Raw genomic sequence first — 16,664 nt, 5'->3', positions numbered from 1 at the left:
GTTTACTCTGCCCTTATAAGTCATGCATCATTCGAAACTACTATTTAATAAATAATAACTACTTTTTTATTAAAAAAAAAAACTTATAACTACTTTCTAAATTGTGTTTAACTCTGAATACGACGAACTGAGAGCATAAACTATTTTTTTTTTCTCAATATAACTGTTTTTAGTTTTGTATTACTATATATCGAAGTACAAAATTCCTTAGAAAGTAGTCGTTTTTCTAACTTTAACAACCTTGCACCAAAAACACATGCAAAATATGCGTTGAGCAACAAATGAATTTAAATTGAACCGTTCAAGTGTAAGAAATGCATAAAAATGTGTAGAAAATTACCAGGATACATAAATAACCACACTAGGCAATTTGTTACTAAAATTTATTATCCTTGGACAAATGAAAAAGATAAAACTAAATCTAATTAATTACTATTTCTAATGTGCCCAAAAGAGAAAGAAAACCATGTTGAACCTGTGCATGCATGACCAATCAACGTGGTAAAGTTATATGGCTCATTATGCTATCAATATGAATACCGTGCCCACTATATTCATATCCAAATCCCAATGGCTCAGTACCCTGCAGTAAGGACTCTATCTCCTCCGACTTTTGATCAGTTTGAGCCCACGAGTGCTTCAATCTCGATCCACCTTCCAATTCTGCTGCAACTTCCTTCATTGTGGGTCTATCATCCCCTTTAACATTTAAGCACCTCTTTGCAAGCATCGCAACACTTTTCAGTTGCCCTCTATTTCGCTCATCACAGACTATATTGTCGTCTAGAATATCAAACAAATGATCCTTCTCCACTGAAGATGTGAAATATTTAGCTAGACTTCTCTCTTCCTCTGGTCTATCAAAACATAGAGCTTTTCTACCAGTTAGGAGCTCTGCAAGCACTACTCCGAAACTGTATACATCACTTTTTTCAGTTAGTTGATTTGTTTGCAAATATTCAGGATCTAGATATCCTAGAGTTCCTTGAACCAATGTAGATAACTCTGTCTGATCAGCAGGAACCAACCTGGATGCTCCAAAATCGGACACTTTGGCTGTGAGGGATTTGTCTAAAAGAATGTTGACAGACTTGATATCTCTATGGATGATAGGAGGGTAAGCGGCTGAGTGCAAGTAACAAAGTACTCCAGCAGTTTCTGTAGCAACTCTCAGACGAATGTCCAAAGAAAGAGTAGAGGCCTTTACTTTATCGTGTAATTGTTCAGAAAGTGTTCCATTGTTGATGAACTCATAAACCAATAGTGGAACTTCTGTCTCTAGGCAACAACCTAAGAGCTTAACCACATTTCTATGGTTGATTTGGGAGAGGACAATGACTTCATTTATGAATTGCTCAATCTGATTGCGATCAATTACCTTAGACTTCTTGATGGCAACGGTGCGATTGTCTTTCAGATATCCTTTGTACACAGTTCCATAACCTCCTTGACCAATAACTCTATCTTTGTCGAAGTCATTAGTTGCCCTTTCTAGCTCTTCGGCTGTGAAAATCTTTGTTGTATTATTACTTGATCCCTCTTGCCCTGTGAGTCGTTGCTGCAGAACTAATCCACCATTTTCTTGGAAAAACTTCTTCTTCATCATTAACATCTTTCTCCTTTGGAATCCAGTGTATGAACAGCCACAAACTATAAGAACCAGAAAAGCAACTCCTACTGTGACACCTGCAATATAAGATAAACTTAGAATAAAAAATACACACACATATGGGGTCAACATGAATGAACTCTTTCTCTGCATCAGATGTGTTTCGTGAAAATAAAATTGTTACCTATTTCAAAATCTGTTATATTCAGCGAAAGAATTAAGAACTTGTGATGTTCCATTAGCCTTTTATTGATCATAACAGTTTGCCAAAATTTACTTAGTTGTTATGTGCTGGCAACAGAAGAAAATACCTAGTGAAGTCAGTAGTTGACTCGTCTGATTGACATAGTAATTTTTTTTAATGTTTAAATTTAAGTTGCAAAATAACCAATTTTACAAGAAACTTATATGGAAACAAAGAATTATCAGCATGAATTTAAAACAAGCAAAGTACTATACTACTACGTGAATTCCAACTTATGCTAACCTGATTTTATGCTACAAGAAAAAACAATATTTGTGACGGAAGAATCCATCATAAATTTGAGCATCAGTAGATATAAAACCATCACAAATCTTTCAGGAATTCCATTACCATTGACGAATTCCATCAAAAAACTATCACAACTCTGTCATAGATATTCTCGTCACATATCTGTGATTTCTTTTTCTGTTTAGTTGTGCAAGAAATTGTTTGATAGACATCTCCAACAACTAAGGATTACAATTAACCTGTTGCCTGTGGGATTTCAAAAAAGTTAATAAAGGTACCTATAGCAAGATTATCACGAACTTTTTTCTGAGGATTGTCACGATTGCATTCAGTACCATCACCACTGAAATCTGGAGGGCACGTGCATGTATAGTTCCCTTCTGTATTCTTGCAAATGGCATTTTTAGCACACCTATAATCTGATTTCTGATCTATACATTCGTCGATATCTGCAGATTCATAGAGCACAAAAGTTAGATAACATAAAATATTCATTTGCAGAAAATTTGATTTCATTTCAAAATTCAGCTGAACTAAAAAAAGAAGTAAATGGTGGAGCGGGGGGCTAATTTTGAGGTTATAAGGTGTTATAATAAGTGCAAAAAGAAAACTAATATAGAGAAAATGAATTTTGATGGAATCTCGTTTGTTTTCAAAAATATTTAAGCCCTGCAAATTATGTAAGGAAGCTCTAAACAACGACATAGAAATAAAATAGTCCACTAAATTAAATTAAAACATATATATAGTGCTATTAGAAATTTAATTAGGAGGTTCACAAATACGTAGAGAGCAACATATACATACCTTGGCAACCATCTTCCAAGTATGGATCCCCATCATATCCTTGCATGCAGGAACATCGATATCCGTTTGAATTATCATGACAATCACTGTTGTGACTCTTACATGCGTATGCTGTCGAGTTTTTCTTAGCCATTTCACATGTTTCTCGACCAATTGCCCAATCTAGTACAAGAGGAAGCTTCTCTTTGTTCTGCAAACTGCTGAGGTAATTCTTAGAAAAGCTAAAAGCAGCTTCTTCGACTACAAAAGCATAGCTGCAACTATTACTAGGGCTGCCTGTCACACGAGTATAATTATTATAGCTGCTTAGTGCTACGGTGACATTCCATGCTCCCTTAGGGATGGATGTCTGGCAGCAACCAACCCCAGAACACTCATCGCCATTAGCAACATCCTCAATACCATTGCACATGGACATGCATCCTGTTACATAGGAGTGTCTGATGCTAGAATTATATTTCCTATATTTCCTATAATTGCCCCGGACAATGGCATATGTGTCACAACCAACTGCAATGAACTTATTTGCGGTGGAGTTCACAGTTAACATTGATGGTAATGTTATCCGTGGTGTGTTTCTGTTCGCCCTTATCCCATCATGATAACAATCTCTGGATATAAACTGTAAGACCTTAAGTTGCCCAGTGAGAGATATGCTTGTGATTTCAATATTGGTCTTCCCTAGAAAAAGCTTGGGAGGTTGAAAGGAGTAATTACAAGTGACAAGAAAGTGACGGCGTAGAGAGCAATCTTGGGTCATCCCAAATGGGAAAGGGATGCTGATATTGCCACAACTTCCATTGCAGTTAGGTTTGGCTATCCTTGGTAGCATGGCACCAAAAGATAGTGAAGAGCAAATTATCACCATTAACGTTATCAGATCAAGTATTACCATCATCACATAATTAGGAGCCATGATAAAGGAGACTAGGAATATATTATGTGTTTGTTGTGATTTTTGATATTTCGATTCCCCGGCCCATTAATGATCCTTTTATAGGTATTGATAAGTTTGGAAGGACAAAGTCATTGAAATAGAGGGTCAAAGACTTACATGCAGCCAATTTTATATGGAGAAGCTCGCACTACAGAGTTCTTTTTCCACAAAATAGTCAGAGTGTTGACAATGTCATGCTTTGTATTTGTTGAAATAGTATACAAGATTTAATCAAGCAAAGACTCCTACATGTAGGTCTTTTTTCCACAAAATAGTCCGGCTACTTTTATATTTGAAGGAAGGTGAGAATGAGCAAGTGTTGTCATTGTCATGCTTTGTACTCGTTGAAATAGTATACAAGATTTAATCAAGCAAAGACTCCTACAACATATACAGTTAATCTGACCACCATATGTCATATAAGTATGTAACTTACAATCGTTTTCAAAAATTATATTTTGGTCCACAACAATGATGGAAACAATTTGGCTTCAAAAATAGTATATTAGACGCTCCTACAAAATCAACTGGATTTTCATGCATATTTCTCAGTGCCTTAAAAATCAATCAGTCCAAAATCTAATAGTTGCTATAGAGCCTGTTTGGATGGGTTTATGCCTATAAGCTGCAAATAGCTTATAAGGTAAAAAAAATAAGTTGAGGTGGTCTAACTTATTTTTTTTTTGCTTATAAGTTGTTTTCAGCTTATAAGCTGCGTTAGATAAGCTAAGTCAAATGGGTCCAATTATTTTTTTAGCTTATTTTAAGCACAAAATAACTTTAAGTTGATCAGTAAACACTCAAAAAAGCTAAAAACAGCTCATAAGCAACTTATAAGTCAATCCAAACAGGCTCATAGAGATAAAGCCAATCAATAACATAACAGTTAATGAAAAAACCAATTTGATTCAGCTTTGAGGCTTGACTCATTAACGCTTTGGGGCTTGGCTCATTCGAATTCCTATAGAAGTAGTTCATTTGGCAATATAGCTTTCTAATAAAAACGATTTGAGTCAAAAAAGGGACGAGGACTTACTGGTCCACCAAATTTTGCTGATCTGTCAATCAATATATTAGGCTACTAGAATCAAAACTTCTTATTAATGAAATAAAAATTCACATCAAACAAAAAAAAATCATAATTTCGCCCAAAAAAGTAAGGTTCTTCCACAAAAATGAACCTTACTCAGTCCTCCCCTTTTCAAACCCTAAATTCATCAATTTTCTCTCTCTACCTATACGTACATATTTATATTTCTATATACGTATTGATATATCTATTCATGTTGTTGTAAGTTCTGATCATTCACATTTCTTCGTTGTAATTCCATTTACCGTATTGCCCTTCCAATTCGTCCTAATTATCAGATCATACCAGCAGAAATTGTTCTGTTTCCAAGGGTAATTTCGTCCAGATCAGAAACAACTTAAATACTGACCGGAAATATAAATCTAATGGATAACCTGGCTCGAGATTTCAGATACTTAAATCGGAAAAGGGCCAAATATACCCCTGTACTATGAGAAAAGGTTTAAATATACCTCTCGTTATATTATGAGGTCAAATATACCCCTGCCGTCATACTATTAGTTTAAATATATACCTCTCATCCGTTAAGTTTGTCTAAGGTGGATATTTAGTCCTACATGGCACTATCATTTGATGTGCCACTAAATCCTAACTCATTTTACTCCTCCCCTCTATCTGTTCTTTCACCACTAAAACTTCGTTCCCCTCTACCACCGTTATCACTGCCCAAAAGACTTGATAAAAGCAGAAATCTATCATATGCCATAAAATGAACGAACAGTAGGGCACATGAATTCTGCAAAAAATAAAATGCAAATGACAACAATATTGTCCAACAAACACCGCAATCAAAAAGGGTTACTTAATAAGATGTTCATTTTTCAGATGACTTCAAATCGCAAGAGTCAATTGTCTCCAGAATTGAATCATTGACCCTATTTTCCCCCTTTAAATGGAATGTTGGAATCAAATTAAAACCGAGTATCTCAGAAACCCATTAATAGGAAACAAACAGTACTTATTAAATGATGATACAGATCAATCTTAGGACACCTTTGGACACAACCAGCTATGGTTGTGAATGAAATTGATTTTTGTTATGATGAAAAAAAAAAGTATTGTTAAATTCGTTCCGCCACTTCATCACAAAATGCAAAGCACCAAAATTCCAAAGAGCTAAAAGACGGCGACGAACCAAATCGTTGAAATGACATGAGAGTTGAACTTTTTCAGTGACTTATAGAAGGGAGGTCATGCTGACGGCAATGGTGGTGGAGGGGAAGGAAGGGAGGGATAAAATGAGTTAGGGGCGTTGAAGTGACATGCCACCTCATCAAATGACATTGCTACGTAGGACTAGATGTCCACCTTGGAGAAACTTAACGGAGGAAGGGTATATTTGAATCAATAGTATAACAGCAGGAATATATTTGGCTCCTATCGTATAACTAGGGTATATTAAAACTTTTTCTCATAGTGCAAGGGTATATTTGATCCTTTTCCGTATTTAAATGTACATATCGATTCATGTTGTTGTAGTTTTTGATTTATTCACATTTCTTATAGGTAATTCGTTTTATCATATTGCCCTTCCAATTTCTCCTAATTTTGAGATCATACCAGCAGTAATTGCAAGTGCTTCCAAGGGCAACTTAGTCCAGATCTGAAACAACTTGAATACCGACTAGAAATGGATGACCTGGCACGATATTTTGGGTTTCGACCCACCGGAAAATCAGCTCCGATAAGATTTGACGGTGGAGAACCAGTGGTGGAGCCACATAGAGCCGAGGGGTTCAGAAAAAAACACTATTTTTACAAGGTTAAAATTAATTTTTATGTATATATAGGTGTTGAACCCCCTTAGGCTTCTTCGTATGTTTACTTTTTTATATTTTGAACCCCTCGGCGGAAATCCTGGCTCCGCCACTGTGGAGAACAACGTCGATCCTCGTCCGTCCGATCAACATCAACATCTTCACCAATATATGATGATGACGTGTTCGGTGGACCTACAAAATACACAAAACCTAGTACTAACAACAATAATAATAAATCATCGTCAATGAATGATATCAATTATGATTCTATCTTTAACAATAATAAAACATCGTCTGTTCCAGTGTATGATTGCCAGGATTGAAGAGCAAATCTGAATATGAAAAATCATCTGTGAGATTTGATGATGATGTTTTTGTTGCTACAATGACTTTGCCATCAGAAACGAAGATTAAGGACGAGCATTTTGGTGATTTGTTGGGGGAATTTGAAGTCGAATGACAAGGTAACTGAGTCGAAGAGTAGTTCGAGCTCGAGTGCTAGAGAGTTTGATGATTTGTTAGCTGGTTTTAGGAATAGCACTTCCACCACTAATAAGAGGTACACCTTTTGTCATGTTGAAAAAGCGACGAACTGATAATTGAGTTGTGTTTTTAATAGATAGATAATGATAGTTCAGGGAGGAAAAAGGAACAACTGATAGTTTGGGTGTGACCTTATAAAAAAAAAAAAAGTTTGAGTGTGAAACTCGCCAAAAAAACGATAGTTCAGGTATGTTTTGACCATTAACTCTAGTTTAAATATTTAGGTTGTTTCTCAGTGAAATTAAAATAACAGCCAGAATTGGTACGAAATTTAGGCATAGTTGTCAAAGTTATTTATATGTAGCTGATCCCAGCTAGTTTGTGATTGAGGCATAGTTGTTATAAAGTCTGACATAGTTGGATTTGTCTCAATTGCAACTAATGTCGATTTGAGTTCTCTATTAGACAGCTCCAAGTGTTGACGCGACTCGACGTAGAACAATCACTATTTCTGTTCTTGAAGATACAAATTTCCTTGGTCGTCCGGTTGGAGTTACTAGCTATTTAAAGCCTTTAGTATCGGAGATCGATAAAGAGAAAATGAACGAAGTCTCCTGGAAGTACCTGATTAATAAAGGAATGCACTCGTCCCACCGGGTAAGTTTTCAAATTTCCTTGATTCATCTACAAATACCTTCGCTACTTCTCCATTTTGACCAATCTGACCTTTATTATTATTATTATTATTATTATTATTATTATTATTATTATTTTAATTATTTTTATAATTCAGTTATCAGTTTTGGTCGGAGAAGGCTTTCACCTTTGTCTCGAAGAAAATGACGACCTTAAGGTCCAGCTGGATGCCCAAGAAAGAGAAATTCGTCATCTGAAGGCAGAACAATCAGCCCGCAGTGGATCTCCCTTTAGTGAAAGCCGAGCTGGCCAAGGTCAAGAATGGCTATGCCCAGGCTGAGGAGGATCTTGAAAGAGTTCAAGATATCTGGAGAAGAGAATTGATCACCTAGACCAAGACGTCGACAATCTCCATTATGGACTTGAATTCAAAGAGGAAATTCTGGACTTCAAGGAAGATAATGAAGCCTTTCTCTCCTTCGAGGTTGCCCGACTCAACAACGAGCTCTCTATTATCAATGAACAGTGGTCATCCGAGCTTACTGTCACTGCTCAAAATTTTGAACAAGACTTGCAGTAGTCCCAAGCCGAGAACCGCCAACAAGTAAGCATCATTGAAAAGTTGAAGTCTGATCTCGAAACTTCCGTTTAGAAGAATGAAGAGATTTCAACTTGCCTGGATCAGGCTCGTGATGACTTGAAGGCTGAGAAGGCTCAGTCCGTTCTAAAGGTCGAATATACAAAGTGGAATGTTCGTAAGTTTACCCTGGAACAAACTCGAAGTGGCCTTCAAGATTGGGACGCAAAGATTGCCGAGGCCAACTCGAGGTTTAAGCCTATCAACGGATGTCTGCTGCTGAAAGCTCCGAGGATGACCCCGAAGACTTAGATGATGAATCCGAGCGATTCACATGTTTGTCATATATATATATATATATATATATATATATATATATATATATATATATATATATATATATATATATATATATATATTTTAATCTTTGCACTTTTCTAGACCATTTTGGTCATTTTTGTAAATGAATTGATCCAAGTTTCCAGATTATGATCGACTTTTATCAGTCTTTTAATCTCAATTATTTTTGCTATCTTTCTCAAATATATTTACAAGACAATTTTCTCATTTTAACTTACTCCGGAACCAATTCATGCAAGTTTTTTTTTTTAAAAAAAATAATAAATGTATTGGGCCTCTATTTAAGCTTATGAACAAGACATCTCTTGTTCACTTCGGACATGATTCTATTCACTCTTGATTTTTTTTTTTTGGACGGCATAACTCCTTTCAAATGAAAGATTTAGATTTTATTTTGAACACTTTTTATGCCAACAGTCCTTAGTTGGAGGCTTGACCGCTTATGGTCGAATTAGTTAGATTTTATTTTCTCCCAAATCAAGTATTGATATATATATGCTTGAAATTTGATTGACCGCTTATGGTCGAATTAGTTAGATTATCATGAATATTAGAGATGATATGTTAGTTACCCGATCTCAGGAAAAAGAGTTATGTTGATCATCATTAAACATCAACTCGAGGTGGCAAAGGACTTTGTTTCCATGTATTTTTAAGGTGTATACAAATATCTTTTTTTAGTATTTAATAAATTAATTATGCACTAGACAAAATAGTTATTTAAGTATTTATATAATATTTAAAACTTTGAAATCGACTAAATTTTGATTATTCAAATCAATTGAGATCTTACCATATATAAATTATTTTTTTAGTTGAACCATATATGTAACATTTCCCTTTTACAGTTAGTTCCTAATACTAGGCCTGTGCACGAATCGGTTCGGTTCGGTTTTGGCCATTATCGAGTTGAAATTTCGAATTTCGACTTTCTAAAATTTTCAATCAAACTCGATCCATTCTAGGTTCAATTCGATTCATTTTTTATTATTTCGGTTCGGTTACACAAATCGATTTGTTCGGTTTATTCGAAATTTAAATAAGTAACTATTTCATTTCAATTTTAGAGTAAACATAACAAAAAATCATGAGATCCTAAATTTGCAGCCTTATAACCAAGATATTAACCAAGAAAAAATCATAAACTTGCAAGCATAATAGCATATAAATAGCAAAACAAGAGCTTGAAAACTTGTGCAAGCATACAAATCCACCAACACCACATTACATATACCAAATTAGTCATATTAGTCAGTTGTGGCATATAAATTCGGTTTGTTCGGATCGGTTCGGTTGATAATTGAAGTCAACCGTATCCGAACCGTTAAACCGTAATATTTTACAATTGCATTTGTAAATTGAAATTGAATTGTATTATCCAAATTAAATTATCCGAATTGTTTCGAATCGGTTCAGAAATTCGAATTGAACCGATTTGTGCACAGGCCTACCTAATACAAACCTACTTATTTTTAACAAAAGAAAAGCTATCTTAATAACAAAATTACAAAAGCCCTGCCTTATTAGGCAAAAGAAAAACTTTCATAAAACTATAACCTGTTGCCCTTTTGAATTAATAAACTTTTAGTTATTAATAAATCAATTTTATTTAAAATAGGGTTGGTTCGTATATTTTGTTACTATAAAAAAAGGGTAATTTGCGGAGGTTGATAGTTGTAATTCGCGGGGGTTTTAGCCTCTGCTAATTACTTAAGGAGGTTAAAACCCCGCAAATTGCAACTTTCAACCTCCATAAATTACTATTTTTTTGTAGTGTGTGTATTGTTATGTCAGTTGTTTAGGTTTGGTGTTGTCATGGAATCCAAGTCTAACACTAATACGATGACAGTTTTTTATTTTTTTTAGGTTTGATTTAGTATTTAGGTGATATTGTTGCTTTATTATATTTTGTTGGATGCAACTCAAGGAAGAAAAGGTCATCACTGAAAGCTCACGTCTCAGAAAATCTAAACGATGCTTGGTAATTTAATTCACTCTAAGTTGAATTTGTACAATAAAAAGTTGTAATTGCACTAATATATCTTTTTATTTGCGATGAAGTTCGTAGCTAAATTCAATTTTTTTCCCGTAGTGTTGGTTGTCATCTTTGGTCACGCGTAAAGCGCGTACGCTAAACTAGTATACTAAAATGTCCTTGAATCTTGTGGTTATAAACTTGTTATATAGGATGTTTGAATTGTCAACTTACTAAATAGAGAAAAGGGTAAAAAAAATGCCCCTCTATTTTGAAAAAAAGGGTTAAAAATATCTTCCATTACAAATTTGGGTAAAAAATACTGCATCTGTCATTAAAATTTTTAAATATAACCTGTCTTAACGGAAATATCCAACATAATCCGATTTCATTTTTAAACCCGCTTAACTACATAAAAATAATGTGACCAACCTGTTATCGAGTCCTATATCTAGAACCACTAGGTACAGAAACGGGTAATCCATAGGCGTTTTTTATTTAGTCGGGTCAGGTTTAAAAAATATAATCAAGTTATATTGGATATTTTGGTTGATATAGGGGTATATTTGATTTTTGACCCAAATTTACAGTGGAGGATATTTTTAACTCTTTTCTGGATACATTTTTTTTAGAACAGATAAAAAAGGAAAGCAAGACCGGACAGAGGAGTGCTATAAAAAGGAGTAGGCATCTGTGTATTACTATTTTTCTCTTCTTCACCAAACAGCCACTTCCGTTCATAACTGAAGGTAAGTAAATAACCACAATTTTAGCTTTATGGGTTTAACTCCCTCCCCCCCACCCCATCTTTTTTTTTTTTTTTTTTAGCTTGAACCCATTGTACTTTTAAAAGTTATGAATTTATATTTACTATTTGTTGTAATTTTAATAAGTTCTTGCCCATAAATTTATACTCCTTTGCCACTTCAATAGATTTTTTTTTATGTCAAGCGGTTCAGCAACTTATTATTATTATTATTGATAATCCTGGTCACGCCCAGCTTGTGCGCATCTCGACTAACATGTACGGGTAAATTTCACCAATGTTTGAGTAAATGGAAAGAAATTACCTAGCGTTTTTGCCTCCGCACCCACTTCATTGGTCATTAGACCACACCCTTGGGTACACTTAGATTCAACAAAACAATTGTTTTTGCCATATTTGCACAATATGATTTTTTTTTTTTTTTTTTACGAAGCCTTTCTTCAACCTAGCCCCGTCACTGAGCATGAAGTTGATGTTATATAAGTAATTTCAGCAGAAACTGAGTTTGCACTCAGTTTTAATTTTTTTCTTTTTACGTACTCCCTCCGTTTCAATTTATGTGAACTCATTTGACTGGACACGGAATTTAAAAGAGAAGAAAAGACTTTTAAACTTGTGGCGTTAAATGTCTCATTGGTAAATTGTTTTCAAATATAGAAAGGGGTCATTCTTTGTGGCACGGACTAATAAGGAAATAAGTTCACATTAATTGAAACAGAGGGAGTAGTAAGTAACACTTTGTCGGAGTTGGGTTTTTGACAATGCTTGTATTTGGAGCAAAGCACATGTTTTTTCTTTTCTTTCTATTTTAGCTTTAAGGAACAATTATTTGGCTGGTGATGTAATTCTCCAATGTCTAGGAATTGTGTAAATTAGAACCTGAATATTGTGTACTATATATATATATATATTTATTTTTTTTATAGTTGCTTTGTGCTATTTTTACTTAGGAAGTAAGGAGAATCCTTATCAAAAACTTAGGAAGTACGGAACATCATAAGTACTTTTTTGAGAATAGGGGGTACATAAACGCCCGTAAGGTTGCAATGCTAAACTAAGTAGGCGTTTGGCCATAGAAACCAAAAACTTTTTCACTTATTTTGGAATTTTGGAGTTGGAGTTGGAGTTGGATTTGGCCATAGTTTTTGTAAATAGTATTTTTTGTTGAAATGTACTTATTTTGGTTGTGAAAAAAGTGACTTGTTTTTCAAATAAGTTGTATTTGGAATTTTCGTGGCCAAACACTAATTTTTGAAAAAAGTGAAAAAATTTCCGGAAAAAAGTGAATAATTCTTATGGCCAAACGGGTCCTTAAGTTTTTGGGACAAGTTCAGGGGGGATTTTATGTATTTTCTCTTTTTTCTATTGCTAGATTCTCAATACTCATTAATGGATCACCTTCAGGTTTCTTTCGGTCTCTCCTATTCAAAGGGTTTTGAGATGTGGGGTTCCTCTGTATCCATTCCTATTTCTATTGGTGATGGGGTCTCTAAGCTTGGTGATAAAAAGGACTGCGAATATGGGTGGATAAAAGGTAGTAAACAGAAATATAGAGGAAGTATTGCACTGCCTGTTTGTACTCACTTTGTGTGGTGCTGAAGTAATGATCATGGAATATTTAAGATAATAGTACCACTAGCTTTTATTGCTATTGCTGGGCCTCACATTAAGTTGTACCAAGATCAGCATATTTTCGGTGAATGCCGGAAATGTAGTAGATGAGCCGTGATATGTATTGGGGTCTACAGTGGAAAATGTCCCGACAGGTTGGCAGGATATTACTCTTGAGATGTAAAGGGATGCTGTGAAAGAAAGAAGGTACGTTTGATCAAATGGTCCACACTGACGTCTGACAAACGCTGGTGGAGGATTAGTAGTGAAGAACCTAAGGCTTCATAATAAGAGCCTTTTTCCAAATGACTGGTAGTTCTGCACAAAAGGAAGTTCTCCCCTGAGGAGTTACACTGAGAATGGTATATAAAGCTCTACATGCTTGTTATGGTGGCTGTATGAAATAGACTAGGAATCTATGACGAATTTTCAGAAGTAACTAACTGAAGCTGCACTGTGGTAAATGATATGATTTTGAAAGGATAAGGGGCTGGATAATTGCAGATCGAGGGATGTGTATCCTTATCTGTATTGTCTGGTCATTGACAGAAGTTGCATCTTGGCTGACTTCCTGAATGATGATGCTGGAACCTACAGTTTAGAAGAAATCTGGAGGATTGAAATATGGAAAATGTTAGCTAGCTGATTTTCAGACCGGACCGGATCCTACTAAAGGAAAAAACTAGTATGATCCCAATATCAGAATGAAGGGATAAAAATTTATCTGTTAAGGCATGTTATGAATGGTTTCTAAGAAAGTATGCTGGGATATTTGCCATTTTCCAAGGAAAATGATTTGGAAAGCATATGCTTCTGGTTATAATGGCTGGTTTTGAATAAATTGCCTTACACGAGGAATGTCTAACACAGGACAACTTGCAAAAGAGAATGATTAATCCGTGTGATAGATGCTTTCACTGCAGAGAGAGGGTGGATCAGTGGAACACCTATTGCTGTGAATAAAATAAATCCTTACCTGGTTAAAAGAAAAAGAAAAAAAACAAATGGTAGATGTTTTGAGGATAGGTTTAATTCCATCCAGAAAGTGAAATGGAATTGCATTGTGTCTTTTTATTTTTGGTGTAAAGAATAGTCTAGAGGATGTAGAGCAATTAGTTGATCTGTTAGGTTCTCTGTATTTACTCTGTTTTTTCTTTTCTTTGGCCCTGAAACTTTTTGGAGGTCTCCAGCATGTCCTTAATGCTGAGGAATACAACATTACCAGTTTTCAAAAAAAAAACAAAAAACAAATATGGTTTGGGAACATTAGGGTGAAGCATGGATGCTCTACGCAGCTTGTTGTGGGGGGGGGGGGGGGGGGGGGAGGGGGGGCGGCGGTTATTTAGGGTTAAGAAGAGCAAGAGAATGCTTTGAAATACCACTTATTTGTCTATTTTTTGGGCAGTCTCGATTGGAAGGAGGCATAGATGTTTCAGGATAAAACCTTGTCCTTCATGGAGACTTCTAGATGCTTAAAGAATATATACTAGTAATAATAGAAACTCTGTGGATGGTCCTGTTCATATGGTGGAATTCATAGACTCCCTGCACTTTGCACTGATGTACCATCTTCTTGGTGCGCTTACTGACTACAAAAAAATTAATTTACCTATAAAAATTGTTTTTAATGTGCATGTTGTGAATATATAAATTATGAGGGCGATTACTACTTCTTTCTTCATGTTGTCTTGTAGATGAAATAAGTCTCTTCGTATTTGCAGCTGAAAAATGCCTAGAGTTAAGACAAATCGTATAAAACACCCCGAGGGTTGGGAGCTGATTGAGCCTACCTTAGTTGAACTGGATGCTAAAATGAGAGAAGGTGAGTATATTTGATGCGAGGTGGAATTCAGCAATCTCATTTTGTTTATTTTTGTGATTGAAATTTCCGGACCATTAACTCCTGTTTTTGGGGCTTTGGAAGCTGGCAATGACTCAAATGATGGTAAAAGAAAGTGTGAAGCACTCTGGCCCATATTCAAGATCGCACATCAGAGGAGCAGATATGTATATGACCTTTACTATGTAAGGAAAGAAATATCTAAAGAGCTGTACGAGTTCTGTTTGGAGCAAGGTCATGCAGATCGCAACCTGATTGCAAAGTGGAAAAAGGTGAGTGAAGGCAACTTCCTTTAGAACTCATAAAATCTGTCTGTTCCAATTGCCCGCCCACCGTCCTGCTCATCTAGAGTCAAAGTGGAAAAAGATGTAAAGAAGGTGAAAATTTGTGATAGCTACATTCTTTCTTCCTTTACTTCTTTGCGATGGATACAAAATCCCTTATTTTTTTTTAAGTTATTTTGACAATTAGCCCGTCACAAGAGAACAAGAGAAAATGCCAATAAGCACGGTAAAAAATGAAAAAACTTAGATAAATGTTTTCTTGTCTTTTCTGGCTCACTAGCTGACGTCATTTGTGTCTGTCAGATTTTTAATATCCTTTCAAGGGAAATATTCACTTAGTTGACAAATCTTTTAACAATTTAGCGAAATTAACATTGTTTTAGTCATAGATGCTAGTTAATGGATGGAAAGATAGGAGGCTTATTTTATTTCAGAAACTTGAAGGATGGTTGGAATACCAGGATACCAATGTAGTTTGCCAAGATTTAGCATGTTTTGCCTGGGATACATATCCATAGCCATTGTAGGAGAATGATTCTTCTTCTTTTTCTTGAAGAGCGAGGCTCCATAAGTTTTTGAAAATACCTGCACTCTTCTATTGAACTGCATTTTGGACCTTTTGCTTCTTATCATCCATCAGATATCTGAATGGTTAACAAACAATTTCGGGCTTACAGCTTATCACTAAAAGTGTCTTATTGGCCTTTGGGTTTTTTCACTATATTTGTTTCTTTCGTGTTTCTGGGATTCAACTTGCAGCCTGGATACGAGCGTCTCTGCTGCTTGCACTGCATACAGCCCCGGGATCACAACTTTGCAACTACTTGTGCGTGTCGTGTTCCCAAGCACCTTAGGGAAGCTGCTGTGATAGAGTGTGTCCATTGTGGATGTCAAGGTTGTGCCAGTGGCGACTAATTGATTCACCATAGCTGTATGTTATGAGATCAGATATATCTTGAGACTTTGGCTTTTTCTTTCTTTCTATGTTTTCAAAGAATTAGAAACCTTTGTCTGTAACTGGCTAGTTGATATACTTGACTTGCTTCATTGGAAATGCTCTCATGTATCCTGTAGATTGGCTAACTATCAAACTATGTTTGGCCAAAGCTTTTGGAAGCTAAAAATGCTTATTTTAGAGACTTGAGGTGTTTGGTCAAAGCTTTTATGAAAAAATAAGTGCTCTTGAGAGAAACTGTTTTTTCAAAGGCCGAAAAAAGTAGTTTTTTCCCTAATAGCACTTTTAGAGGTCCGCTAGTCCAAAATGAGCCACTTTGACAATAATATGGATAGATCCGCGACCATTTTTAATTGGAGGTAAAATTGTTCCATTTCCTATAGTCTAGGAGAATTTTTGGCTATACCTCTAGTAGAAAGGATTTAAGGGTCGTTTGGTTGGAAACAAGCTATCCTAGGATAACTTATCTTGGAATTAGTTA

General features: G+C 35.4%; 2 protein-coding genes across 3 annotated transcripts; one reads left to right on the top strand and one right to left on the bottom strand.

Moving 5' to 3' along the window:
• Positions 1-240: 240 nt before the first annotated feature.
• Positions 241-3,916, bottom strand: LOC132600544 (wall-associated receptor kinase 2-like). The gene is made up of 3 exons (XM_060313773.1): positions 2,910-3,916; positions 2,381-2,551; positions 241-1,686 (listed from the first exon to the last, which is right to left on the bottom strand). Exons 1-3 carry the CDS (start codon positions 3,823-3,825, stop codon positions 494-496), a joined length of 2,280 nt encoding a protein of 759 aa, XP_060169756.1. The 5' UTR covers positions 3,826-3,916; the 3' UTR covers positions 241-493.
• A 7,437-nt stretch (positions 3,917-11,353) lies between these two features.
• On the top strand, positions 11,354-16,367 carry LOC132600543 (protein BUD31 homolog 1-like). Of its 2 annotated transcripts, none has more exons than XM_060313771.1 (4): positions 11,354-11,476; positions 14,826-14,926; positions 15,029-15,216; positions 15,988-16,367. In XM_060313771.1, exons 2-4 carry the CDS (start codon positions 14,833-14,835, stop codon positions 16,141-16,143), a joined length of 438 nt encoding a protein of 145 aa, XP_060169754.1. In that variant the 5' UTR covers positions 11,354-11,476; positions 14,826-14,832; the 3' UTR covers positions 16,144-16,367. The 2 variants fall into 2 exon arrangements, with proteins under 2 accessions (XP_060169754.1, XP_060169755.1); XM_060313772.1 differs by having other exon boundaries at positions 11,439-11,476; positions 14,799-14,926.
• Positions 16,368-16,664: the final 297 nt, after the last annotated feature.

Source organism: Lycium barbarum, chromosome 6, assembly GCF_019175385.1.
Source record: "Lycium barbarum isolate Lr01 chromosome 6, ASM1917538v2, whole genome shotgun sequence".
Lineage (NCBI taxonomy): Eukaryota > Viridiplantae > Streptophyta > Magnoliopsida > Solanales > Solanaceae > Lycium > Lycium barbarum.
This window is presented reverse-complemented; position numbering and strand designations above follow the sequence as displayed.